Source organism: Rhea pennata, chromosome 27, assembly GCF_028389875.1.
Source record: "Rhea pennata isolate bPtePen1 chromosome 27, bPtePen1.pri, whole genome shotgun sequence".
NCBI classification, from domain to species: domain Eukaryota; kingdom Metazoa; phylum Chordata; class Aves; order Rheiformes; family Rheidae; genus Rhea; species Rhea pennata.
Window position 1 is genome coordinate 3481269 of NC_084689.1, and position 25188 is coordinate 3506456.

Here is a 25188-nt window from a genome sequence, read left to right on the forward strand (position 1 = left end):
GGCTCCCGTGACTAGAGCCCTTTCCGCAGGGAGAGGGTGACCCTGCCACAGGGGCCCAGAAAGCGCACGAGGCCGCAGCCTCTCTTCCAGAACGTCTCGTTGAGGCGCGGACCTCCCATCTCACCCACACAGGAGTCACAAGTCACCTCCTCAGCAGCCGCTCCTGGCCACGGCGGCCACCCACAGAAGCAGCAGGAGGCCTCAAAGGAGAGATCACAGCAGCTGCAGGGCCTGGTTCCAGCCAGTGTTACGGGCACACCTCAGGCTAGAGCACCACCCTGGCACTGGCCACACCTCAGGCTAGAGCACCACCCTGGCACTGGCCCGCAGCGGCGCACACTGCCAGCGGTGCTCTGCCCAGCGTCCCCGCTCATTCTGATTTTTCTTTTTTCCTTTTCCATGTTTGGCTTTTGCTGCACACCTATTTCCCTTCACTTATCCGCCGCCGCTCCGCCGGAGCCGGGACTCGAACCCCCGCACCCCGCGGTCGGACGTGCGCGCCGCCACGCGCCGCCCGCCCGCCTTCCCGCGCCGGGGGGGGGGGGCGGGGCGAGCGACGGCGCCTGCGCGCCCCGGCCGGGCGGAAGTGTCGCGGGGGGCGCGCGTCGGCAGAATGGCGGCCGCGCGCTGCTTGCTGCTGTGCGGGCGCTGGCGGCCGGCGCTGCTGGGCCCGGGGCGGCGGCGCTTCGCGGCAGCCGCCTTCTCTGCGGTCGCCCGCGTCCCGCCGCCGCTGCCGGGCCCCGCGTCGCCGCCGCCTCCTCCTCTCGCCACCTTCGGCGCCGGCCCGCGGCGGCATCTGCGGGGGCTCGGTGGCTTGGCGGGGGGCGACGGGCTGGAGGGCGGCGGCGCGGAGGACGGCGGCGGCGGGGCGGACCCCGGCGGCGGCGGCGGCGGCGGCGGCCCGGTCATGACGGCGCTCACGCCGCTGCTTGTGCCGGATCATTTCCCCAACGTGCCGCTCATCGCCGTGACGCGCAACCCCGTCTTCCCGCGTTTCATCAAGATCATCGAGGTGAGGGGCGAGCTGCCGCCGCGCCGCCGCCGCTGCCCGCGGAGCGCCGCTCGGCGCCGGCCGGGGCCGGGGCCGGGGCTGGGGCCGAGGCCTGGGCCGCGCTGCCCCCGCCGGGAGCCGGGCGCTGACGACACCGAGGCGCGGCCTGAGGCCGTGTGGCAGAGCGGCGGCGCTGCGCTGCCGCTGCTGGGTCGGGGTCGGGTTTGCGGCTAATTAACGCGCGTGGTGATTAGGTTTGCAGCTAATTACGGAGCATGGCTGTGCCTGGCCTTGGCCGCTAGCCGCTGAAGCGATGAGTGCGGGTTTTCGGCTGGCGGGCTCTGCTGGGCAGCGTTAAACTGTCCTTCGTCGAGAGCATGCGGGCATGAGCTTGTCTGCTGCCTCCAGATAACACTAGGGGTGCTTCGCTTGTCAAAGCCTTACATTTCTTTCTTTTTTTTTTCTTTCTTTCTTTCTTTCTTTTTCCTTTTTTTTTTTTGTTAAAGCACTCGAAGGTAGCAGGATGTGTCACGCTTCAGGACATCCTGCTTCTTAGCGTGGCATTTCTAACTCTATAGCCTGAGTATTGGAATATTGTTTTCTCTCGGAATAGTTGTGAACTTCAGGCTTCATCAGCATTGCATCAGAGTCTTTAACAATGCTTCCGGCAGGCAAGGACTGTGCTCTGTGCTGGGACGCTTTGAGAGTTCGCTATCCTTTGCCTGTTCCTTTGCTCAAGGTTGAGCAAATGTGTCCTTGAATTAGCTTTGTGGGCTTGTGTTGTAGTGCCAAGAAGAATGATCTTTGTGAAGGCAGTAATCTGTGTGCTATAGCATGGAGGCATGTGTTCAATTATAGAAACTCTGCTGTGGGGGAGAGGGTGTTTAGGCAGACTTGGGGTGATAATCTTAAAGTTTCAAACCATTTGGAACAATTAGACTTTTTTTTTAGTATTATTCAGTGGTACTTTAACAATCTGATTAAACATATCAAGAGCTGACCCAACGTAGCTTCTTGTTCATAGTATTATCATAACGTTATTTCTACTGTTACCTTTTCTGCGTGCCCAAATGTAGCTTGTATGACTTCTAGTTTCTTTCTAGATGACAACTGAGAAATGGAAAAGCTTGTGGATTATGGTGATCTTTAGGCACACAATCATATGATTTTTTTTGTATGAATCATTAATTTCAGTGCATGCAAAATTATTTTTTTCATGTTTCTCTAGTATTTTTATCATTCTGTGCCATAGCGAGAGCAAGGCTAGAATGAACCCAGATTAGGCAGTCATAGAGTTCCAGGGGAAGTGTGACTTGGACAATGAGAGTGTGAAGTTCTTGAAAATCTAGCTCTGACTTTGAACTTATTGTTGTCCTAGGTAAAAAATAAGAAACTGGTTGAACTGCTGAGGAGGAAAGTTCGTCTTGCTCAGCCTTATGCTGGTGTTTTCCTTAAAAAGGATGATAAGTAAGTTGTGTCTCTTGGTATTTTTCAATAGAAGGTATTTCCAGGACTAAGCTGAATTTACATTAAGAGTTGTGATTTGAAATTCTGCCTCAGACAGTAATATAGAAACTGTAGGCAGAATTCAGACCATCCTCTTACTATGACAGCTTTTGTTTGCAGCATGAGTGCTCCTAAGGGCTAAAGTCTTATTGCAGAAAAGCCTGTTAAAATTTGGGAGGGGGATGAAGCACCCAGATGATAAAGTGACTTGAAAACAGGCCATGTGATGGTAACAGTGGGCATAAAGTGAATGTCTTTGCTCCTTAAGCCAGTCTAAAGTTTTCCAACCAGTGATTGTTTCTTCTTTTTCAATCCTACCTCCTTTCTCAAGAATATTTTTCTTGATATTTTGAATCTCCTCCTTTCTGAATATCTACTTTAATTCTTTTCTCAATAGCAATGAATCTGATGTGGTGGAGAATCTGAATGAAATCTACCAGATGGGAACTTTTGTACAAATCCATGAAATGCAGGACCTTGGAGACAAATTGCGTATGATAGTCATGGGGCACCGAAGGTAATTACTTGTACTGCAGATGCATCTCATCACACTTCTTTATAAACAGATACATGCCTTTATCATCTTCCGCATCTGCATGTGGTTTCATAAGCAAAACGAAGCTGTGTAGTGCTTTCTCTCCTGTATTGCACAGCAAAACTTAGCTTTTTCACTTTTTGATAGTGCCTTGTTGCTCTAGCCTCAATGTTGTGCATGCTATAAGGATGTGACTGGCTAGCTCTGAAAAGGAACAGCTAAGTGCACACATTCTTTCCTCCTGTCAGTAGAAGTTCTTTTTTTTTTAAAAAAAAAAAAAAAAAAAGTTAAATCTTCCATGTGTGTTGTTGTAATCCTGGAGACTTACTCTTACCTGTGTGAATGTCTTTAATCAGAGCTTGAGGGAGCAAATGGAAATGGTACAATCAGAAACAGAAGATGCGTTTTAAAAGTAGAGGATTCTAGTTGTTGTGGTCTAAGAATAGAAGCAAGGTGAAAATAGTAATATATTTATTAAATTAGTGTTACTTTTGGAAGAAAGACAAACTTTAGAACACTGTTGGTCACAAGTGAGCTTAAAAACTTAAGTGAGGGACTGAACTTGAATCCAAGCATTTTCAGGAGGAGCCCAAAAGAATTTTGAGCTGATACTCAATCCCTTTGTATGTGTCCCACATCGGATATGAAATTACCAGGAACACGGTAAGGATACACTGAGGAGTAAAAGATATTCTGAGACTCCAGTGCTGTATCAAGTGCTAAAAAACCTTTCAGGGTTCATTTGAATTTTCTCAGTGCAGAGGGAATACTAGGAAGTGTCTCAACTTGAGTATGTTTAACATGCCCACTCCTTTGACTCTCCATCTAATGTCCCCAAACAGAATCTAAATACATATCAGTTTGGCATGTTGAGAACAGCTAAGTATAGTCTGTCCGTCTTCCTTCAGGTAGAGTCAAATAGGCCTTCCATGAATTTCTCCAGCTTTCTGTTTTCATTTGACAAACTTGACCTTGAAAATAAAAGCTATAGATCAGAAACATAAGGAGGCTAATTCAGTAATCATTAACTTTTGTTTTTTGTACTGTAGTGTACACTTTGTAGATTCATTTATTAAATCTCATCTGCATCTGCTGCTTGATTACTACTGTTTTACTAAGTTGAGCCTTATTTTGACAAAAGTGACTAAAAGTTAAATCTAGTCCGAATACGTAAAATCATCTTTCATTTTTGCTGACATTGAGTGTTTTAGTTTACTCAAAATACAACTTAGATTCTTTTCATCATTGAGAGCTGAAGTCAGGTATAGTGGAGGGGAATTGATTGTGGCTGGTTTCTCTTGACTTTCAGGATTCGTATAAACAGACAACTAGAGGTTGAGCCTGAGGAGTCTGAGAACAAACAGAAAATTAGAAGGAAACAGAAGCGCTCTAAAAAAGAGGCCGAAGAAGAGCCCGGAGCGAAGGACCAAGCTTTGGAAGTGGTACTAGAGCCTGTGGCGGCTTCCTCACCGGAAGTTCTCATGGTGGAAGTAGAGAATGTGGTTCATGAAGATTTTCAGATCACAGAAGAGGTTAAAGTAAGTGAATTAATCATCTAAGCCAGGGCTTGTCCAGTAGAGTAGCATCTATGTGTATTACTTAAAAGGAAGAGTTCTAAAATCAAGCTCAGATTTCAGGCTTCAGAACCTGGTTCCTGCTTCTGTCAATTACTGTGCAAGGGGATTATATGATAATAATGACTTAAATAAAAATAGTCAATTGAACGATGAGATTGGGATATTACACAGCTATAAGCATAGCCTCTATCCAACTGAGCTTTTGTTCTGAGGTGATTTGAGTGGTCCATCTGATCCTATCTTCTGTCTAAAAAGCAGTTCAGCTTTGTGATATAGCCCTTCTTGCCTTGCCTGTCCCCTCCCAGCTGTGGAGGAGGAGTAACTTCCTCAACACAAAGCATCATTACAACACACCTTTGGAAATGGGTGGCCAGAGTCTGTATTTCTGGGTTCCAGTGGTGGGATGGTTTGTACTCAGGCCTTGGCCTTTTCCAGCTTTTTGTTGACTAAAAACTTGTGTTAATAGGCACTTACTGCAGAAATTGTCAAAACGATCCGGGACATTATTGCCTTGAACCCCTTGTACAGGTATGTTTTCTCCGTGCTGCCTGGCTTTGGAAATATGTTGTCAGTCAAACTGGAATAGCCTGAGATTGTCTTTCCATCTTAAACTGCAGTTACTAAGAAAAGGCACTTGCTTAATTTTTGCCTAGAATTTTGTTTTAGAATGCAAGTTTGGTAATTCTCTGTTAGAAACGGAGAGAAAACTTTGAAAACCTGATACGAAATTTTGGTATGAGATAGATGGCACATGTGGCAGGTGGTCTGGGTAAAAACGTACCTCACTGCAGTTAAGTATCATCATCTGATCTAGCTGATATAAGCATGGTAAGAGGCTCAGCATACTGAGACACACAAATTTTATGTAACTGTTAAGAGAACACTTCCATATATTTGGATTTATTTATCACTGAGCATTCCCTTTAATTATCAGGCATTTTATGGATTTGTTACTCAGCACTGGCTGAGTCAAATTTAAAATAGGGAATTATTTTGTTATGAAATGGAGCTGTATTTTGTTCCTTCACCCTGTCATAACAAGTTAAATAGCTTTATACAAATACCTTCTCATGAATATAGCAATTCACCATTTATTAATCTTCCGGGATTGTATTACTACTTTTTTTTCAGAGAGTCAGTACTTCAGATGATGCAGGCTGGACAGCGTGTGGTAGATAACCCTATCTACTTGAGTGACATGGGTGCAGCGTTAACAGGGGCAGAGTCGCAGGAACTTCAAGACGTCTTGGAAGAAACCAATGTAAGATGAAGCTTTGAACTAAAGCTATACCAGCTGAATTAGAAGTGTATGTCATATCACGGCTTCTCTAGCAGCTTAAGTATAGAAGAGACCTTCGTACTACTTTTGACGGTAGATTAATATCAGTGACTAGGTTCCAGTTGAAGCATCTATTAAGTAATTAATAAATTGCCTTTTGGGGAAGGCTGGGTGCTCTACATCTTTGGTAGAGCAAAGCTTTGCTGAACAAAGATGTTTCCCTGATTGGTTCTGTATTGCTAAACTGCTACACTGTCTTTCTACATCTGTGGATGCTGGAGAGTTAGAGAAAGTTTCTCCCAGCAAGAGCAACTTTCCAGGCAGCCTGTAGGAACTTTTTATTTTGGATGATAATGTTTTGTGAGAAAGGCTAACAAGAGCACCATGCCTGAAAACTTATTTAGTGTTTTTTTGTTTCATTTTTTCAGATTCCCAAACGGCTTTACAAGGCCCTTTCTCTCCTAAAGAAGGAATATGAGCTGAGCAAACTTCAGCAGCGTCTTGGAAGGGAGGTAAGTCTTTGAGTAGCACATGCATTGCATGTATTTATACCATGTCCATTATAATACTAGTTTTGCCAATGAAAAATTATAAAGCAAGACAATGGTATGTGCTGTAAAGGGAGAATATTATTTTAGAGATAATATTTAGAGATATTTGATACTTATCTTTCATTAGAAACTTGATTTTTCTTACATGTTCATAAAAGTAATGAGGTAAGGCTATAGCAGCTGCTGAAGTATGTGGAAGTTGTAGTTTTGTGCAAGTAGGCAAATCCTAGAGGACTGCAGTCTAGCATGAATGTATTTAGAAATATACTGCATTGTGGTATGTAATTGTAGTAGTATTTTAAAATACCCGCTACTAACCACTGTGAACTGCAGTAATTCCTGACTGTTACACATTTTAGTTGGATTATAATAACTGCATCAAAATGATGGCTGTGTATAATGAAATACAAAGATTTGTGTACAGAATCAATTTCTGTGTTTATTAACACCCAATAATTGTAGCTTCTGAACTTAATATGAAAGTGCAAATGCTTTTGAACCAGGGTAGGATTTCTAGAGACCACTTAAACAAATTGGATATATGCAAGTCTAGGGGACCAGATGGGATGCATCAAGGATGCTGATGGAACTGGCCAATGTCATTATGTTGTTTCAATCATTTTTGAAGTGTGGTGATCAAAGAGATTCCTAATAACTAGAAAAAGGTAAATGTCACACTCATTTTTAAGAAGAGTGGAAAGGTAGATTAGGGGAACTACATGCAGACTGGTCAGCTTGCTCTCAGTCCCTAGGAAAGTTATAAAGTAAATCTTCCTAGAAGCCTGGTTGAAGCAAATGAAGGAGAAGGTGATTATTGGAAACAGAGAATGATTTTTTTTGGGGGGGGAGGGGGGAGCAAATGGTGCCTGACCAACCTGATTGCTTTCTCTAATGAAAAGGCCTGGAGGACAAAGGGAGATGAATGAATATTGTATACTGTGACTTTAGCAAAGCCTTTGGTGTGGTCTCCCATAATATCCTTATGGCAAAATTGGGGATATACAGCCTGGAAGAATAAAGTACAAGCTGAATGGAAAAATCTTTTTGCCCAGCAGTCAAACCAGTTGTGATCAACAGTACAAAGTGCAATGGCACCAGTTTACTTGCAGCATCCCTCAGAGGGTCTATACAGGGGCCATTACTGTAACCTCAGCAACCACACAGATCCTTGGGTGGAGTGCACTCTTACCAAGTTTGAAGTCCTACATCTGTGATGGAATAACCCCATGTAACAGGATAGGGGGGTGCCAAGTGAGTAGAAAGCAGCTTTGCAGGAAAGGACTTTGGGGTCTTGATGTACAAGCTGACCATGACTTAGCAGCCTGCCCTTGTGGCAAAGAAGGCCAACTGCATATTAGGGTCTGTTGGCAGTAGCATAGACAGCAGGTTGAGAAAAGTGGTTATGCCCCTCTGTTTGTCAGTGGTGAGATCCTGTCTGGAGTACAGAGTACAGCTTTTGGTCTCCACAGCTGAAGGCCAGACACTGAAATACTGGAGCACATCCAGCAAAGGTCGCTGAGATACTGTGGAGGGAAAAGAGGGTGCTTGAGTATGAATACGAGGAGAGGCTGAAAGAAATGAATTTCTTCACACATGAGAAAAGAAGGTTAAAGCTCTTAATGCTGTCTTCAGCTACCTAATAGGTGGTTATATAGAAGATAGTGAGACTCTTACAGGTGAACAGTGATACGACAAGAAGCAATGCTGCAACAATGGAAATTCCGATTAGGTATTAGGAAAAAAATTCAACACTACTAGTCAGCGTTGGAGGTATTCAGGAATCGATTGGACGAGAGTGATCTGATCTGAGCTGGCCCTGCTCTGGGAAAGACCTCAAGATGTCCCTGCCAGCTTAAGTTACAGTCTAAAGATTAAAACTGAAATGTCAGCCAGGCCTAATTTTGATAGACAGAAGCAAGACAGATGAACCACAACTCTTCGTACTGTGAGATCTAATTTTACTGCAGAGCTCTTAAATATGCTTGGATTGTGGGCATAGATGAATAAGAATCTGTGGTCGGACAAATGCAAACCACATGTGAAGATAAAATGCGTAGGGGAGCTCTATGACAGAACATGCTTCTACTTGCTCAGAAAAACCCATGCTTTACAGTTCATTTCCAGACTTGCTTGCAAAAACCATGGTCCTGTTCATAATATATCTATGAATATGCGTGCATATACATCAATATCGTATGCAGATAATTCTATTTCTGGAAGGGAGTTCTTAGGTTTAGGCCCAAAGTCCTGTGAGCATTTAAATAATAGCTAGTCACACTAACACTGCCTGTGAAGTATGTGACTGTACCGTTCGTCATGTACCTTACCCACGCGATAGGCAGAACTTGGTTCAAGTTTAAGATGCAGTCTTTCCAGTATCAGTAGCTTAATGGGTGTCACTTTGTGTTGAGCATATGCAGTATGGAAATAACTGAGACACGATAAGATGACGCTTAGCAATAATACAATTAGAATCACTTTTTAGGCTAGAATGTGCTGCAAATGAAGATTTCCAAGCCGTATTTTCAGTTCCTGAGAAGGTTGTAACTGAGAAGTGTTTGGAAGCATTTGATGTTTGATGTGTAGCATCTGGAACAGAAAAGATATATATTTGTTGCTATGTCCAGGTGGAGGAAAAGATCAAGCAGACTCATCGGAAGTATCTTCTCCAAGAGCAACTGAAAATCATTAAGAAAGAGCTAGGCCTGGAAAAAGAGGACAAGGATGCTATAGAAGAGAAATTCCGTGAGCGACTGAAGGAGCTGGTAGTACCAAAGCACGTTATGGATGTGATTGATGAAGAGTTGAACAAGCTGAGTTTGCTGGATAATCACTCCTCAGAATTTAAGTGAGTTCATTACTAAATCCTCTGCTGTTAAGATTAATTGGGAGAATGAGAAAAGTCTACACAAAGCAGTGAAACTTGTACCTTAAGAGTTTTCTTATCTCCTTCTGCCATAATGTTCCTTGAACATAGCATATAATCACATCTTTGTTTTTTGATCATTTTAACTCTTCTCTTGAAGCCTAATGCTGTGGCTAGGTACTGTGCAGTTCTTCCCTGCTAACAAAATGTGTGGTGACTGTTTCAGTCCTTATTTGGCTCTTGCCTCTTGTTCTTAACTCTTTTCATGAGAAGTGAGAAAAGAGAAGCTAGTTGCCAACATGTGACATTGCCCAAGCTACATGGACGTCTCTCTTTGGATGAGAAAAATCTTGATAGTCATATGCCATGGGTAGGGGAGAAGCAGTGAAAGGAGGGAAGGCTCCCAGAGCATTCAACGTACTGCAGCCTAAATCAATTGATCATCAGGGCATGCTGAAGCCTCCTTAGCATATTTTCTTCTGAGATTGGAAGGTGGACAAGATGGAATAGTGGGAAGTGACTCTCTTGATCCTTTCTGGGGCAGCCAGTGCGACTGGCACTAACAGATTAATAATCAGCGTTCTTGAAGCCTCTACCTCTTCAGTAATGTTGGCTGTTTGTTTCCTTAATCTAAAAAGACAGCGTACCAAGTATCTGCCACAGTTTCTGCTACAGGGAACAAGATGAGCAGGAAAAGACTTGTTCCCTGAGGCTGACTATGTGGGATTAGTAGCAGTGCTAGGGAGAAGCGCAGAGATAGATGGAAGGAGAAAGCAACATCTGCTGAGAGGAAAAATGGAATTTTTGGCTCCCTCTCTAGACAGGAGATAAACTGGCCTTTATGGCCAGCGTAGCACCTTTTCCCCTTCTCTCAGAGAAGTAACAGTAGCAAGTTTGCAAAGGAAGTTCTTGGTGGAGGGAAGGAAGGCGAAGCTCTGTTGTGGCTATATAGAGTGAATCCTGGGACCAGAAGACTTGAATACCAGAAGACCGTAATCAAAGGTTAGCAATGACTGCCCAGATAATGATGTTTGTTCTTCTGTCTCCCTTCCTAGAGTAGTTTATATCCCACTGATTTTGGATGAGGCTGTTTTTTAAGGCAGTGGAGGAAGGAGTGGACTAGCTGTTGTCAAATCACTCTCTCTTTTTTTTTTTTTTTTTTTTTTTTTTTGTTAGTGTTACACGGAACTACTTGGACTGGCTGACATCCATCCCGTGGGGTAAGTGCAGTGAGGAGAACCTGGAGCTGACCCGAGCCCAGGCAGTTCTGGAGGAGGATCATTATGGAATGGATGACGTAAAGAAGCGAATTCTGGTAAGGCAGGAATGGGCAGAGCACCCCATTTCTCACCCTCTTTGGCATCAGGCAGTTGTGCTGTTTCAAGCTTGTGGCTCTCCCCTGGGTTTGTATTTAATTCATGGATCAAGCAGGAAGCCATAAGAATGTTTTTGTGATCAATTAATGTTTTTGACTGCTGAATGGCAATGAAGATCATGTTCTGATTTGAAACTACTATGTGCTATTTTGCCACTTAATGCTGAGAAGGAAATAAAGCAAGCTGATAATCCCTTTTTGAGTATCAGTCTCATGTTGCTTGTCAGCACTATTCATGCTGACTAGGTCCAACCACTGTACAGAAATGGACTGAGTTGCATCATGCAAGTCTGCAGCTTTGATTATGAATGTGATTAATTCCATACAATACAGATTTCCTCAGCTGTGGCAATACATGGAAGGCTGACAATTTTAAGGCACTTAAAAGTATCTATACAGGTTTGAGCCTTAATTAGATAAATGCTGTTGTCTTCCTATAGTCTTGCTTTGGAATCAGATAGCTGTAGGTAGAAAATACCTAGGTACAAATGCATTTTTGCTGAATTACTGGCTTCTTAGAGTGGAATCACATTTCTTTGCCCACATGCAAAATGATTTCTCTGCTGTAAATGTATGAGCAAATGAGGTATCAGTTCTGAATTGTGATCTTTTGATTTCTTAATTGCTGAGTGGTGTTTGAGGGCTGCCAAACATAGGTTAAACTCCTACCTTGTCACAATACTAGTGAAGAAGTAGTACAACAGGAGGGGTTTGTATACATCTTGAGAGAATCAGAGGAGAGCTAGGAAGGCTGGAAGAGGGACTACAGCTCTGTCTTCTTGCTTTGTCCAAAGCAGTGGGAGACAGAGACAGAGAGCTCCCACCGGTTACATCAGTACCAAGTACATGGTATAGTTTGATGTTGCTGGAGTTGCCCAGAGTCTCTTCATTTCTGGTGCTTCTGTTCTGTAGGAGTTTATAGCAGTCAGCCAGCTGCGAGGATCCACCCAAGGGAAGATTCTTTGTTTTTATGGACCCCCTGGGGTTGGCAAGACCAGCATTGCCCGCTCCATTGCCAGGGCCCTAAATAGAGAGTACTTCCGCTTCAGTGTTGGAGGGATGACTGATGTGGCAGAAATAAAAGGACACAGGTCAGTGTTACTTGAGCAGTTTCTCTTTCCAGCATTTTTTACTCATGTCAAAATAGGAACCTAACTGAGGTTGAACAACGTGCATAATTTAATGTCAGTTCTGCTATCTCTTCATGCCAGAAGTTGGGATATAGGAAGAGGTAAAAATGATGGCAACGGGAGGAATTTAACATAATCATGTTGACATTTCTGAGTGCATCATACTCCCTGCTGCTTGTGTATACTTATGGGAGATTTTAAAGTTGTGTAAGCTACCGCAAACACTGAACTTTGTTCAAACTGTCATCATTCTCTAGTACTGGCATTTATAGGCAGGTGTGAGTTAGCATTTTGCAAAGTCATTCAGATGTATTCACGTGTGATTCAGACCTAGTCTCCGAACCAGGAGGGAAATGCTGCATGATGAAAACTTCAGAATAAGAATGTTTATGGGAATAATAAGAAGAAGCAAGTACAAAAATAAGTAAATCAGGCCCTGCCAGGGATTTGTTTTCCTTCCACCTATACCTTAGAACAAAACTAGTCATGTTTTCACACTAGTAAAAAGAATTGCTGTTTTGCAGTGTGAATTGAACTTGCGAGGCTCTGCCCCATACAATACAGAAGGAGAAACACTTTAAATATTTTCCAGGATATTCTCTGGTCTGTGCTTAGTGCATGGCTTTGTCTCCTGACATTCAGGCCAGGAGGCTTGAGTTCTTGCTCTGCATTTGGCTGTTCCTGGACACTAGCTGCCTCTGGCAGAAAGATTGTTGTGCTGTAACCAATATATTCCTTTAGTATGATTTTTTGGTTCACACTGATTTTTTCCCTTTTTCTGCCTACCAGCTGATGGAATGGAAAGTTCTCTCTTTTAGCTTTTCTTTACCCCAAAAGAACAGTAATCGTTCATCACTCTGCTCTCAGTCCTAACTGTTGCTTCCCTCCCATTTAAAAGGAGTTAAAACTAAACATAAAAACTGCAGTTCAGGAGTATTATGTGAAACTTTGTCTCATGTCTTCTAGAAAGGGACTTGATGGGTCTTGGTACATTGGTATGGTAACAGAGAATATTTCTTACAGATGTAAAAGAAATCTTGACTTGTTTCCCAGCAGGATATACCTATTTCATTGGTGTATGTTATGTTTTGTGATATGTGCTGTGTTTTACAACTCTTCCTAAATACAGTTTCTGATAAAACAGGAGGACATATGTTGGAGCAATGCCAGGAAAAATCATCCAGTGTCTGAAGAAGACTAAGACAGAGAATCCACTCATCCTGATTGATGAGGTGATATATCTTGTCTTCTAGATTTTGCTCTTAAAAGCACAGGTGTCAATTTTTAGCCCTGATAGGAGAGGTGCAACTGTAATGTTCCTAGAGGTCCCCATGTTTTGTTGACTTTAAAATGAGGATGAGCCCTCTAGGTATTTGGGCGGTAATGACACCATAGACTTCTGTCATCTTTTCCTGTAATAGATTCTATTTTTATTTCGTTTGTATCCTTCTCGTTAAACTCTGTTTGGATTGTGTGGATCTTAATTGTGCTGGCTGCATATCCAAAGGCCAAGCTATTGTGTACCCTAGGTGTGGACACGCTATTGTGCATAAAAACACTATTGTGCATGTGATTATTAGAAATAGTCTCCTGTCAAGACTAAAGCAAGGCTGTAAGGAGTAAGATGCTTACAGTCTACTTCAGATCTGATTTGAGAGTAAATAAGAGACAGGGCTATTAACCTATTGCTTTTGTGGAAAAGCAAACAAGGACAGAATATAAGAGTGGGTGATCATTCAGGTGCAGCTTTTGATTGTATGCATGCTCCCTGAGACTTCGTTGTGCTTCTCTACAACATAATAAGCCTGTGTCTTGTCAGGCCTGTCACATGTTCATGCTGTGGGATAGCAGGGACTTGGCTGAATGTACAGAAGATAGTAGACTGGTAATGGCTCTCTGTGAAAAATGTGAAGGTTTTGAAATGAAACCTTTCAAGAATCTTTGCATCACGATGTGAAATTTCTCATAACATTTAAAATTTGTCTCCCATAGGTGGATAAAATCGGAAGGGGGTATCAAGGAGATCCATCCTCAGCCCTTCTAGAGCTGTTGGACCCAGAACAGAACTCTAACTTCTTGGATCATTACCTTGATGTTCCTGTGGATTTATCAAAGGTATTTCTCTCTCTCTTCTGGAGAGGTTATGGAGCTAGAATGCATCAATGTAGAAGTTTCTTCTCTGCCAAAAGATGCTAAAGTCTTAGTCAGAGTTGGACAAATAAGACTGAGACACTGGTGGTGTGGGGCAGATCTTGGAAGGAGTTCGCTCAAACTCAAGTGTCTGTACATACTGAAGAGCATGTGATCACTAGCATATGTCCTATAGCCTTGACTCCCTGAAGAAGCAGGGACATAGACACATGCTCTCAGCTGAAAACGCACGAGTTTTTGTTTTATAGGATAGTGGTCAGAGTTGGTGTGAAGTGAGGTGGCTTTGTGCTGCTGTCAAGCTTTTTAATTTGGATGTCTTTACGCACTGTTGTGCTTTTTGTGCCGCTTACATTAATTGCAGAATTGATAGATTAGCAATATTTGTACGTAATTTGGTTGCTCTGTGCTAACTTAGAAATAACTTGAAAGTGATATGTAGATTTCTGCAGCTGCAAAGGCAGAGAGTTTCCTGGTTCACGTCAGACCATTCAGATTTCCCAGTTTGTGCTGTGTGTATTCCTGTGTTTTGGAAGTAGGGAACATCTTACTACATTACTAAGCTTTTCTTACGTTAAAAAGTAAACTCCATAGATGAGCTTGCTCCAACCCCTCAAGACAGAGAATCCCAGAACTGAGCCAATACTGCATGAAGTAGAGCAACAGGTTAATGAAAATGTCTAATAGGATCTCGTACTTCCAGGTACTCTTTATTTGTACTGCCAATGTAACAGAAACCATTCCAGAGCCACTGAGAGACAGAATGGAAGTGATCAATGTATCGGGATACGTAGCAGAAGAGAAACTTGCAATTGCAGAGGTAAGAGAAATTACTTCACTGATGCTCTGTGAACTACATCTGATAAAATGTTCTTGGCAGCTTCCAATTTACATATTTACACCCAATTCTGCCAACAAATATTAGGCATGTGGTATTTTGGACAGAGCTCCCCTGATCTGAACACCTAATTAAGACAACCCCAGTGGCTCGTAATGGACAAGGTGTGGATTCCAGAAAGCTGCATTGAACTTATGCAAGAATGAAGCTGAGTGAATTGGAACAATCAGGCTGTTGTTACAAATACTAATGGAAAGATGTGATGGACAATTTCTTTCAGAGGTACTTGGTCCCTCAAGCACGAGTTTTGTGTGGCTTGGATGAAAACAAAGCCAAAATCACATCAGATGTCCTGACTGTTCTCATCAAGCAGTACTGCAGAGAGAGTGGGGTGAGGAATCTGCAGAAACAAGTAGAAAAGGTGAGGGAACATTGTGTGTAACGGCAGCCTCTGGGCTTCCGCCTTCTCAGCTTTTTCAGCAAAATCTAATTACTGTCTCACTCAGGTATTGAGGAAATCTGCCTATAAAATTGTGAGTGGAGAAGCAGAGATGGTCCAGGTAACACCTGAAAACCTGCAAGACTTTGTAGGAAAGCCCATCTTCACTGTGGATAGAATGTATGAAACTACTCCTCCAGGTGTGGTGATGGGTCTGGCCTGGACAGCTATGGGTAAGACGCTGATTTTTGGGTGCATATTGTGATTCCAGGAGAATTTTTTTTTCTTTTCTCCTACATTAAAGTGAAGTTGCTGGTTCCAAAATGTACTAGCTGGAAAACCAAGATGTGTGTCTGTATTTCAGTATGTAGCATGGTAGTGCAGAAACTGAACTTTCCCTACTGAGCCCACAGAAGTTCTTTTACTAGCATTAGTAACTTCTGGGGCCTTTTAGAATCCTGACTTCTTCCCTGAAGAAGGAACCCTCTATCCTTTCCTCAGCCCAGGCTCACTGCCTTCAGGCAAGCATGTCATCCTACGCTCCATACTCAATACAAACTGCATCCATTACAGACTGTAATGACTAAAAGTGTAAAACCTTTTAGCAAGGAGAAATCTTGGCTGCTTCCTAAGAGCAGGAGATGCTGTACTGACTTATTGTCAGTCTAATTGACTTTGGGTAGAATTAAAATACTGGAAGTAGTTAAGAGGAAAATGAGCAGTGTAGCAGAGAAGGTAGGTGGATATTTGAGCCTGGAAAGCAGAACTACCAAGAAGTGTTTGGATAGTAGGAGCTCTTTGAGAGATACTGTCAGTAGTAACAAGTTTCAAAAGTTCTGATGACTTAGACAAGTCAATAGTTAAAATGCTTACTTGGCTTTTATGAGAAGCAGCGTGTGGCCAGCCAATCTCATCTCATTTCTTTTTTGGCTACAAAGTGCTGGAAATCATTACAAGAACTGCTGATTTCCATGTAATAGTAGTTGCAGGGGTGCTAATGGAGTGATGTCCAAAGAAACAGCTAAATGGAAACTCAGTGGAAAGGACAATGTTGTTGAAACTTCTAGCTAGCCTTTCTGAAGGATTTTGAAGAACAGCTTTCAACTGCTCTTTACCCAAGTGCTGATGCCTCATTGGAGGGCCCTGGATCCAAAGCACTGACACTGCTTCTCCATCACCAGAACCCTCTGCTTTGATTTTAACTTTACTCAGGTTGTTGTTTTTCTTTTCTTTCTTAGGAGGTTCCACTCTGTTTGTTGAAACATCCTTGAGGCGACCCAAAAATGAGGAGAATAAAGATGGGTCCCTTGAAGTAACAGGGCAACTGGGAGATGTGATGAAAGAAAGTGCCAAAATAGCTTACACATTTGCAAGAGCCTTTCTGATGCAGAAGGAACCCAGCAATGACTTTCTCCTGTCTTCCCATATTCACTTGCACGTGCCAGAGGTAAAGTGATGCAGAACTCATGAAGAATGCATAGCAGTGGGTTGGTCTGTTTGCCCAGATGTTAGGCAGGAAGGCACTTCATTTGTCCTTGCTTTGTGCAGAATGCCCTCTTTTAGCAGTCATGGGAAGAAAGGGCATTTTCTTTATCATCCCATGGTAGCTTTGCTATGAGTTATGTTTCCATTCCTTTCTGTAGCATATGATGAAAACACAGGACACTTGATAACGTAGTGAGAAATCTCAGACCTTCATCATAGGTATTGGCCCTGTTGTGCAGATCAGTAAACTCTGGCATAGAGATAAGCAATTTGGATAAAAGCTCATCTGCAACTATGAGGAAACCAAAGTTAAGTTCTCCATGTTAGCAGACATTCATAAACCTTTAAAGTGATTTACATATACTTGAATATATTCCTCTTTGTGCTGTAACTCCCAGTCTGTATAATGGCAATGACTGTATTCTTCCAGTGTTTAGACTGAGAGAGTAAATATATGCCACACTCAGAGGGGTTCATATTCTGTGGTAACAGGCTGTGGGCAGGTACTTTAGAGAAGACAGTTTTACAACTGCTGTACCTAAACTCTGCTTCCAAACTACTGCGTTCTTTAACCTAGTCCAGGGTCTCTTTATTGACACTTATTCTGTGTCCTTTGCCAAATTCCAAGAATGAAGTTGTTTTCTGAGTATTGATCTCCTGGAGGATCACACAGCAGTGGCGTAGTCTCTACCGGTTCCCTCTCAAATATTTACTACTTCAGCTCTCACCTCAAAGATCTGTTTGTTGTCAGATAAATTCGGACTGTCACTGGTTTAGGCCTGGATATTTTTTCTGGGGCTTTCTAAACTGAACAGTCTTTTCTACCTTTAATGATTTTGCAGTATCGTCCTCCACTATTTCGTGATTCTTAATGCTCTTGCCCCTTGTGATACTGATGTGTGTTACTTTGTTTGCATAGTTGACTTAGGCCAACAAAGAGCTTCAAAGCATTCATGCTCATTTTTGCTGAGATTGCTTATGCAGAGTCCTGAGCCTGATGGGTATTGTGGAGGGCATTAGGCTAGAAACCAGCTCTTAATCTCATGTGAATTACTCTTCATGAAATAGGTTGTCACTGAGGTTCTGGTTTACTACCTCTGGACTGCCAGTATGAGAATAGTTGTTACTAGATTGATCAATTTGAATAGGATTCTGCCAGTGACACTTTATTGCGTGAAGGTTTAAACTAAAATGTATGAGACTCCCAACTCCTTGAAATTGGGGCCAAGCTAAAATGGCAATGACAAAGGTATTGATTAAGCTTTGTTACAGAGCTCTTTGAAGAAGACAGTTGGTGCTTCATTCATCTCTCTTGAATAAATCAAAGGCAGTGTTGTTGAGTGGGATTTTTATTGTTTATTTCTATTTTAACAGGGAGCAACCCCGAAGGATGGACCAAGTGCAGGATGCACTATAGTAACAGCTTTGCTTTCACTGGCCATGAATTGCCCAGTGAGACAGAATGTGGCCATGACTGGAGAGGTATCATTAACTGGAAAAATTCTTCCTGTTGGTGGAATAAAAGAGAAAACTATTGCGGTAAGAGCTCTTTCTTGTCTCTGTGCATCAGCTGTGGAGGAGAGCTGCAGCTTAGTCTCAGCAGGGACAATCGGGGTGATTGCTCCTCTAGTGGAAGGAGAGGCAGTAATTCAATAGACACTATGGAGAAGCCTGCCAGATTGAACATGGGAATCCTGCCTGCATCAGCAGCTGTGAGGAGAAGTGACTCTAGGCTTTGTTCCAGAAGTGTCTACAGTGAACTAGTTATTAGACTAGTAGAATTAAGGATGGAAGGGATCATCAGGTTCTGTAAGTTATCTCCTGTATCGGAGGGTGGTAGGTATGGTACAATAATATATGCTGGAATAAAGCATCTGTTTAAGAAGGGTGTTGGGTTTGGATTTGAAAGTATCCTAAGATACCATCTTTAAGGCTCTATTCCCTAGTTCTGACTTGAATTCTTTCAGCTTAAAATTTCATACAGATACTCTTACGCTTTTCTCTTCTAGATGGAAGGAACTTACCTTCAGTGAGGAAGGCTTGGGGAGACTTGTCCTTCCTCAGGGCAGCTTCTATAAGTAATGCCCTTATGGCTCTGAAGAACAAAGTAAAGCCAAATCATGCTTCTAAATACATTTTCTTGTTCTCCCCTTCTGGGTTCTTTATAGAGATTCCTCTTTTGAGTAATGAATTTTTAGGACTAAACACACAGACTATGTAACTTTTCTTTCCCACAGGCAAAGAGAGCAGGTGTTACCTGTATTATTTTGCCATCAGAGAATAAAAAGGATTATTACGACCTTGCTGGATTCATTACAGAAGGACTGGAAGTGCATTTCGTTGAACACTACAAAGAGGTTTTTGATATAGCGTTTTCAAAACTGGATTCTGCTGGAGGATGACTGTCAACAACCACTTGACTGGAGGTGGTCTGTCCCTTAATGCTCTGCCTCAGCTCAGGAATGGGGTGATGTGGGGACAATCCTGAACTGGGACATAAAGCTATTGCTGCTGCGCAGCCACTGAAATGGATTATGGCTTTAGTAAAGTATTTCTCACTGTTTATTGAATTATGACACAAGTGAAGTATTTCCAATAAAATTAAATTCTGAAATTTTACCTAAGGAAGTTGCATGTTACCAACTACCAGTAGTGGAGCTAGTCTAATCTCACTTAAAGAATGTTTTTCAATAATTTCACTGTAAATCCAAGTACTTGCTTATAGAAACACTAACCAGTAGTAGAGCTGGGGCTGTGGTTTATGTGTACAGTGTTGATGGCATACTGGTAACTGAGTAGTTCTCAGAAACCTCTCCCTGTCTTGGCTTATACTGAAATGACCAGTGACAGGCTCGAGGGTAAACTGAAGTGGGGGACAGCACAGCAGAGCAAGCACATTCAGCTGCGGAGGGATACGGTTCTCTTCCTCCAGAATATCACAAGTCAGTATCTTCAGAAACAGCTCTAAGCATCAAGAGTGCAAAGCTGGACAAAACAGAAGTGCTCCTCAGTTAGTCTATGGTGCAGTGAAATGCTCTACTGCTACAGCAGTTTTACTTTGTACTGAGTGAAACAAGTAGGTCAGGAATCAAATGTGTTAGAGTGGCTGTTGTGCATCAATAAACATAGTCTTGGTCTAGTGAATTTGAGTGCTTAGTACTTACGGCCAAGCCTAGAAAAACTGGGTTTAAAGAGGACTCATTCAAAATGAAAAGTGACTATATGAAGCACCAGAACTGTATTCCCTTCTGCTGAAAGGGGCACCAATTAGTGCTTAGTGGAGAAAAAAGAATTGAGGGAGCTGTTAGTGGCAAAAGTTCTCTCTCTTGATTTGATAGTAGTGGAGAAACTATAGAGGGTAGTAGTACTGTTACTAGTATAGCAGTTTGTGTCCATCGACATCTCTCCTTCCAGTATCTGGGTTTGGAGACAAAACATCTCCATCCCGTGGTTTTAGTTACTAGATGTGGCAAAAGGAAGCTATGAATGAGAGGGAAGGAAACCAAACCACACAGGGAAATAGGAGGGAGATGAAAGCTATGCAGGATGCAATGAAGGGAAGAAGAGTAGAAGGCAGGAACAGCAAAAAGCAACCACAAAGGAAGTTAATCCAGTGCTCTTCCAGTACAGTATGCAAGCAGGGTTTTTGCTGTAGGTTTGGGGAGGGAGGGGGGGAGCTGCAGTACACAGGACTAAGGGAACCTGGTGTTCTGAGCTCCCACAAGGTAATCCATCAGGAGGGACAGAACAGCTCAGAGTCCCTTCCCTGCAAATATGCAGTAGGGCAGGGCTTTTCCTGCAGATCACTACCAGGAAACCTTAAGCCTGAATGCTTGGTCAAATGGACCAGCACTGACTTTCCCAAATCAGGAAGCCCCTGGGGACAAGCACTACTCAAAGCAAATAGTCTGTGCTTCTCCACAGCAACACCAGCTGCACCTCCTGGGCATTCACCCTTCCCACAGGGTAGGAAAGGTGAGGTTACCTAGAACACCCGTAACACCTCTTTACCCAAACCAGCACCCCAGGACCACCCCATTTCCTACAGACTGACAGAAATGTACTGATAGCTGCTACTGCACTGCTTTTGTGAGAAAGGACTTTTATTGAGTTACAGACTGCACAGCTCAATCCTTCTTTGCAGCAGCTTTCCTCATGGCTGCCAGGACATTACTGAGTTCTTCCCGCTTTCGCTTGGCCCGAATATGAGTGCCAACCTGCAGAGAGGAAAGCAGTGCAGTCAGCATTCATTCCAGTAGAGAACAGGTGAAACACCATGTCTTGTATGCTTCAAGTATTCAGTGGAAGATGCTCTACTCAGATAGAAAAGTTCTGCTAAGCATGGACTTTAACACCCTCAACCTTAAACAGCCAGCTAGGAATTACTTTCCATCACATCTCAGTAGTACTCCTACTCAATTTTTGTTTTCTTCAGGGTGTGTGGGAGGGAAGTGGGCAGAAGGAGCAGAGAGAAACAACTCACTCAGCTATCAAGGCTACCTTCTATGGCAAAAACCTGGTGTTTCAAGTCAGTTGGTTAATGATATCCCACCTCTGTCAGTACTGATCTTGTATTTCCTGCACCAGATTCGCAAATACAGAAATAGCAATGCAGATTCTGGGTCACTGTAGCTTAGGGCCTTGCCAGCAAAGTACATTTAAGTCCATCTCCTCCTCACCTCCAGACTCCCATCCAGCCCAAGGAGCTCTCCCTTCAACTCCCTCAGGTCAGACCAATAATTGTCTGAACCACTGAAAAGCAGGAAAAATAACTAAAAAGTTTCCTTAAGGAATGATAGAAAACAGACGATTAACTAGAAGAGCTTTTAGCATCTTCATTAAGATGTCAGATTCACCTACCCGTTTCTTTATGAACTTCAGAGCACGTTTGTCTTTGGAAACTTTCAGCAGTTCCATAGCACGTCTTTCATAGGGTGCAAAGCCACAGACTTCCCTGATCATGTCTCGCACAAACTTAGTGTGTTTGGTCAGGCGCTAAGGGAAGGGAAAAAAAAAAGATTCAGGTTCAAAGAACTTAAGTGCTAGTTTAACCAGCTCTCAATCAAAGTAGCTATAATTCACACATAGCATTTAGATCCCTATTTAAAAACAGCATTTGCCTAAAAGCTAGACTCAGGCTGCAAAACCATTCCTTTGTCAAGTACTAGAATCACTGCATCCTTTTCAAATGCTCTGCAAGCTTTAGGATAACTAAACATGACTTTTTACCAGCACCTCTACCACAGCCACATAGAGTTTGTTCTTCAAGTACCACACTAACCAGACAGCAGTGAGACATTTTGCTGAAAGACCCAAGTGCTTGATTTATACTCAAAAGCTTCCAGTTAATACTTCAGTCACCTGCAAGCAGCCAACCCATTTTGTTAATCATGTCTAGACATCAGAGGTGATGCCTAGAGCTTTTAGGAAAAAAAAGAAAAAAAAAAGAAAAAGACTTTCAACAAACTGAGGAGTTCAAATGTGCTGCTCAGCAGCATTTCACATACACAAACAAATCCAACATCACACAAACAACTGTGAAAAGCACGTAGGCAGCCAGTATGTGTATAATTATCTGTACTCAGATGCAATTAAGGAATTAGAAATAAAAGCAAATAAAAGGAAGGAGAAAAACAACAAAAGAAACAAGAAAAAGGCAAAAAAAAAATCTTCCTGAAGAACTGAATTGCAAGAGGCTGAAGCAAACTCTGGGCTAAAACCCCAGAATTACATGCTATTAGCCTGTCTCAGAGGAGTCAAATCCCCTAAGCAGAACAGTGATCCAGATGAGCCATGCTTAGTCTCATGCATTTTAGTATCTGGTGTTTTTCATGCTTTAGGGACAAACATTTTTTAGAAACCTATTTTTAGGACCACAAGAAATCCAGACTATGTCATTATGCATCTCAATTAAATCCTTTTAATTTAATCACAGCATTTAATGTGAGATAAAAGATGCAAACTAAATTAATATCCCATGTTAACACACATTCACTGAACCCTGGTAACTCCCTATATTTGCCATTATTGTGCAAACTGCATGGGGGCATAACTGTTGCCATTACCAACAGAAGTAACTTAAAAAGGACTTCAGAAAACATTCAGTACATTTCTTATTTCATTGACTCCATTTAAGGCACACATCCATCTCATCTTTTCATTACAGACTGCTCCCTTGGCAATTCTCCTGCACCCAGCTATTTAACTCCACACCCACATTCACAAATTTAAAACCTGCCATGATTTAAAGCCCTTTCCCTTGGTGTCTACAAAACTAGCTTCCCCAACCCTTTAAAAAGCTTTGTTTTCCTGCATATTTTCTGCTGGTCCCAATCTTCACTGCAGCTCAGTAGCAGCACTGTACTCAGACCACGGGTGGAAAAAGTATTCAAAGCATGTATTTATTTGTGCAATCCAGCCAAAGACAAAAGACTCAATTCCTACCCTGACTGCTGCTGTAGACAGCCATCCATCTTGCCTTCAGGCAGTTTGTATCTTCCATTAAGTGCTAGAATTATATTTCAAAATATCCTGCAAATGACCACCACTCTTCCCAGCTCCACACTGCCTGGAAGCTTATTTAAGCCACATTATTACGGGACAGCGCACGGTGTCACACCTTCACTGTCCCTCCTCGGCAGTCGGGAGAGACCTGAAGAGTACCACCATCCTCCTGGAAGGCTGCAACGCTGCACCTCGTCTCCCTGAGCACAGTCCTGAGCCGTTACAAACTGCGGCTAATTCATTTCTTTTCGTGCATTCTTCCTTCCACTTACGGGAAACAGGAAAGCGAGCAGAGAAGAAGTTTTTTTCCTTGCGGTATCAGGTCGCTTTGTGCCCCATCTTATGCCGGCCAAGGAACAAGAGGTAAAAGCGGCGGGTCCCAGCTTGAACCCAGCTCGCCCGCTGGCTTTTTACGGCTCAAAACCCGTCAGAGCCGCGGCTTCTCGAAGTGACAGCGCCGGGTTCCACCTGCCTCCCCGCCCAGCCCGCCGCGGCTCCCCCGCGCCGGGCGCTGGAGCCCCTCACGGGGCCGCGCCGGCCCCACACTCACCCCGCGGCGGCGGCACTGCCTGGGCTTCGACACGTTCTTCGTCACCTTGTGGCCCTTGTTGAGGCCAACGGCCATGGGGTAGCGGATCGCCATGCCTGCGGGGACAGATCGGTCAGCGCCCGCGGCCCCGGCCCCCGCGCTGCGCCGCGGATGGGCACGGATCCCACCGGCGCCGGCCCTCACCTCCTGCTCCGCTAATGGCGCCGACGCCGGAAGAGGGAAGCGCGCGCGGAGAACGCCGGGACAGCACCTTCCTCCGCGCGCGACGAATGACGAAAACACAGACCTCCCGCCTGGAGACGGCTTCTCTAGCTCACGCGATGACCATAGAGGCGGAGGCGCGCATGCGCCCTGCGCGCGCACGGCAGCGCGGCAGCCCAGAGCCGGGGCGGGGGGAGGCACCGCGGAGCGCCTCGGCGCGCACGGGCAGACATGGCAGCCGCCTCCCCTCAGAGCGCCCAGCGCCCTCTGGGCCGGGCAGGCTTCTCCCTCCTGAGCGCCCCTCGCCCCTGCTGCTCTAAGGATCCTCCCTACTTCCTGAATGAAAGCTTCCCTTGAGAAACCATCAGTCCAGTTATAACTGGAATCAGTCCAACTATGAATTTCGGGGAGGACCCGAAGGCGGGGAAAGGGCGGGATCGAGCTGGTGTGAGGAGGAACAAACGTGAGGAGAGAGGGGGATAAGGCGCGAGAGAGCAGCAGTGGTGTGTAAAGAGGGCTGATCCAAACACTTGTCTGGCGATGCCTGGCACCTCGTCAGTGCCCTCTCTTCTGTCGTCTCGGGGGAGGGAGGTGAGAAGTATCTCACAGTACCCACAAAAGCTTACACGGCCGTCTCTAACACACTAATTGCAATAATTGCTACTGCTTTCTTATCATGCAGTGCATAGTGGATTAATGTCATCGGTTAGAACTGGGCAGAGTCAAAGTCTCACGTGTCTGGGGGTACTTTCAGATAGACCACTCTCCGTGACAAACACCAGTGCAGTGCTAGACCCCGAGGGGGCATCAAGAACATGTCCAAGTTTGCCCCAGGGTTCACACATACCGGTGTTGAGCTGCATACACTGTAGCGGGGAGATTATGCTGGGGGCTAGGATATCATTCCCTGGTGTGAGTAAATCCCCAGAGACTGATGAAGCCCTGGCATGTGACAGAATTACTAAGTTATGATTGTGGTATTGCAGGCCCCTTCAGAGCACTTGTCCACACTGTTAAGACTCACAGAGGTGGAAGCTGCACTGGGCTGTGATAAACTGAGGTGATAATGTCCCTGATATACCAGGGGTGAACGGGCTTGTTATTTGGGGTGACGGGAATAAAATCCTCATTTCCTTCTGGTCACATTAGGCTATGATCAGATTTCAGTACAAAAAGGTCCTAAAGGGCCACTCAGGCCCTCTTGACTGTAACA

General features: G+C 43.9%; 2 protein-coding genes and 1 long non-coding RNA gene across 4 annotated transcripts; 1 reads left to right on the top strand and 2 right to left on the bottom strand.

Moving 5' to 3' along the window:
• Nucleotides 1–780: 780 nt before the first annotated feature.
• LONP1 (lon peptidase 1, mitochondrial) lies at nucleotides 781–19339 on the top strand. The gene is made up of 18 exons (XM_062596226.1): nucleotides 781–1012; nucleotides 2370–2458; nucleotides 2895–3014; nucleotides 4342–4570; nucleotides 5076–5137; nucleotides 5741–5870; nucleotides 6317–6400; nucleotides 9067–9287; nucleotides 10482–10620; nucleotides 11593–11771; nucleotides 12955–13042; nucleotides 13803–13925; nucleotides 14662–14778; nucleotides 15077–15217; nucleotides 15303–15468; nucleotides 16474–16682; nucleotides 18095–18259; nucleotides 18958–19339. The coding sequence occupies exons 1-18, from the start codon at nucleotides 908–910 to the stop codon at nucleotides 19120–19122; spliced, it is 2532 nt and encodes an 843-aa protein (XP_062452210.1). The 5' UTR covers nucleotides 781–907; the 3' UTR covers nucleotides 19123–19339.
• A 1466-nt stretch (nucleotides 19340–20805) lies between these two features.
• RPL36 (ribosomal protein L36) lies at nucleotides 20806–24040 on the bottom strand. Of its 2 annotated transcripts, XM_062596157.1 has the most exons (4): nucleotides 23958–24040; nucleotides 23775–23869; nucleotides 21581–21715; nucleotides 20806–20937 (listed from the first exon to the last, which is right to left on the bottom strand). In XM_062596157.1, exons 2-4 carry the CDS (start codon nucleotides 23865–23867, stop codon nucleotides 20848–20850), a joined length of 318 nt encoding a protein of 105 aa, XP_062452141.1. In that variant the 5' UTR covers nucleotides 23868–23869; nucleotides 23958–24040; the 3' UTR covers nucleotides 20806–20847. The 2 variants fall into 2 exon arrangements, with proteins under 2 accessions (XP_062452141.1, XP_062452140.1); XM_062596156.1 differs by lacking the exon at nucleotides 23958–24040 and having other exon boundaries at nucleotides 23775–23951.
• On the bottom strand, nucleotides 22618–23768 carry LOC134151539 (uncharacterized). The gene is made up of 2 exons (XR_009960872.1): nucleotides 23340–23768; nucleotides 22618–23228 (listed from the first exon to the last, which is right to left on the bottom strand). It is a non-coding gene; the product is annotated as an uncharacterized LOC134151539 (long non-coding RNA).
• Nucleotides 24041–25188: the final 1148 nt, after the last annotated feature.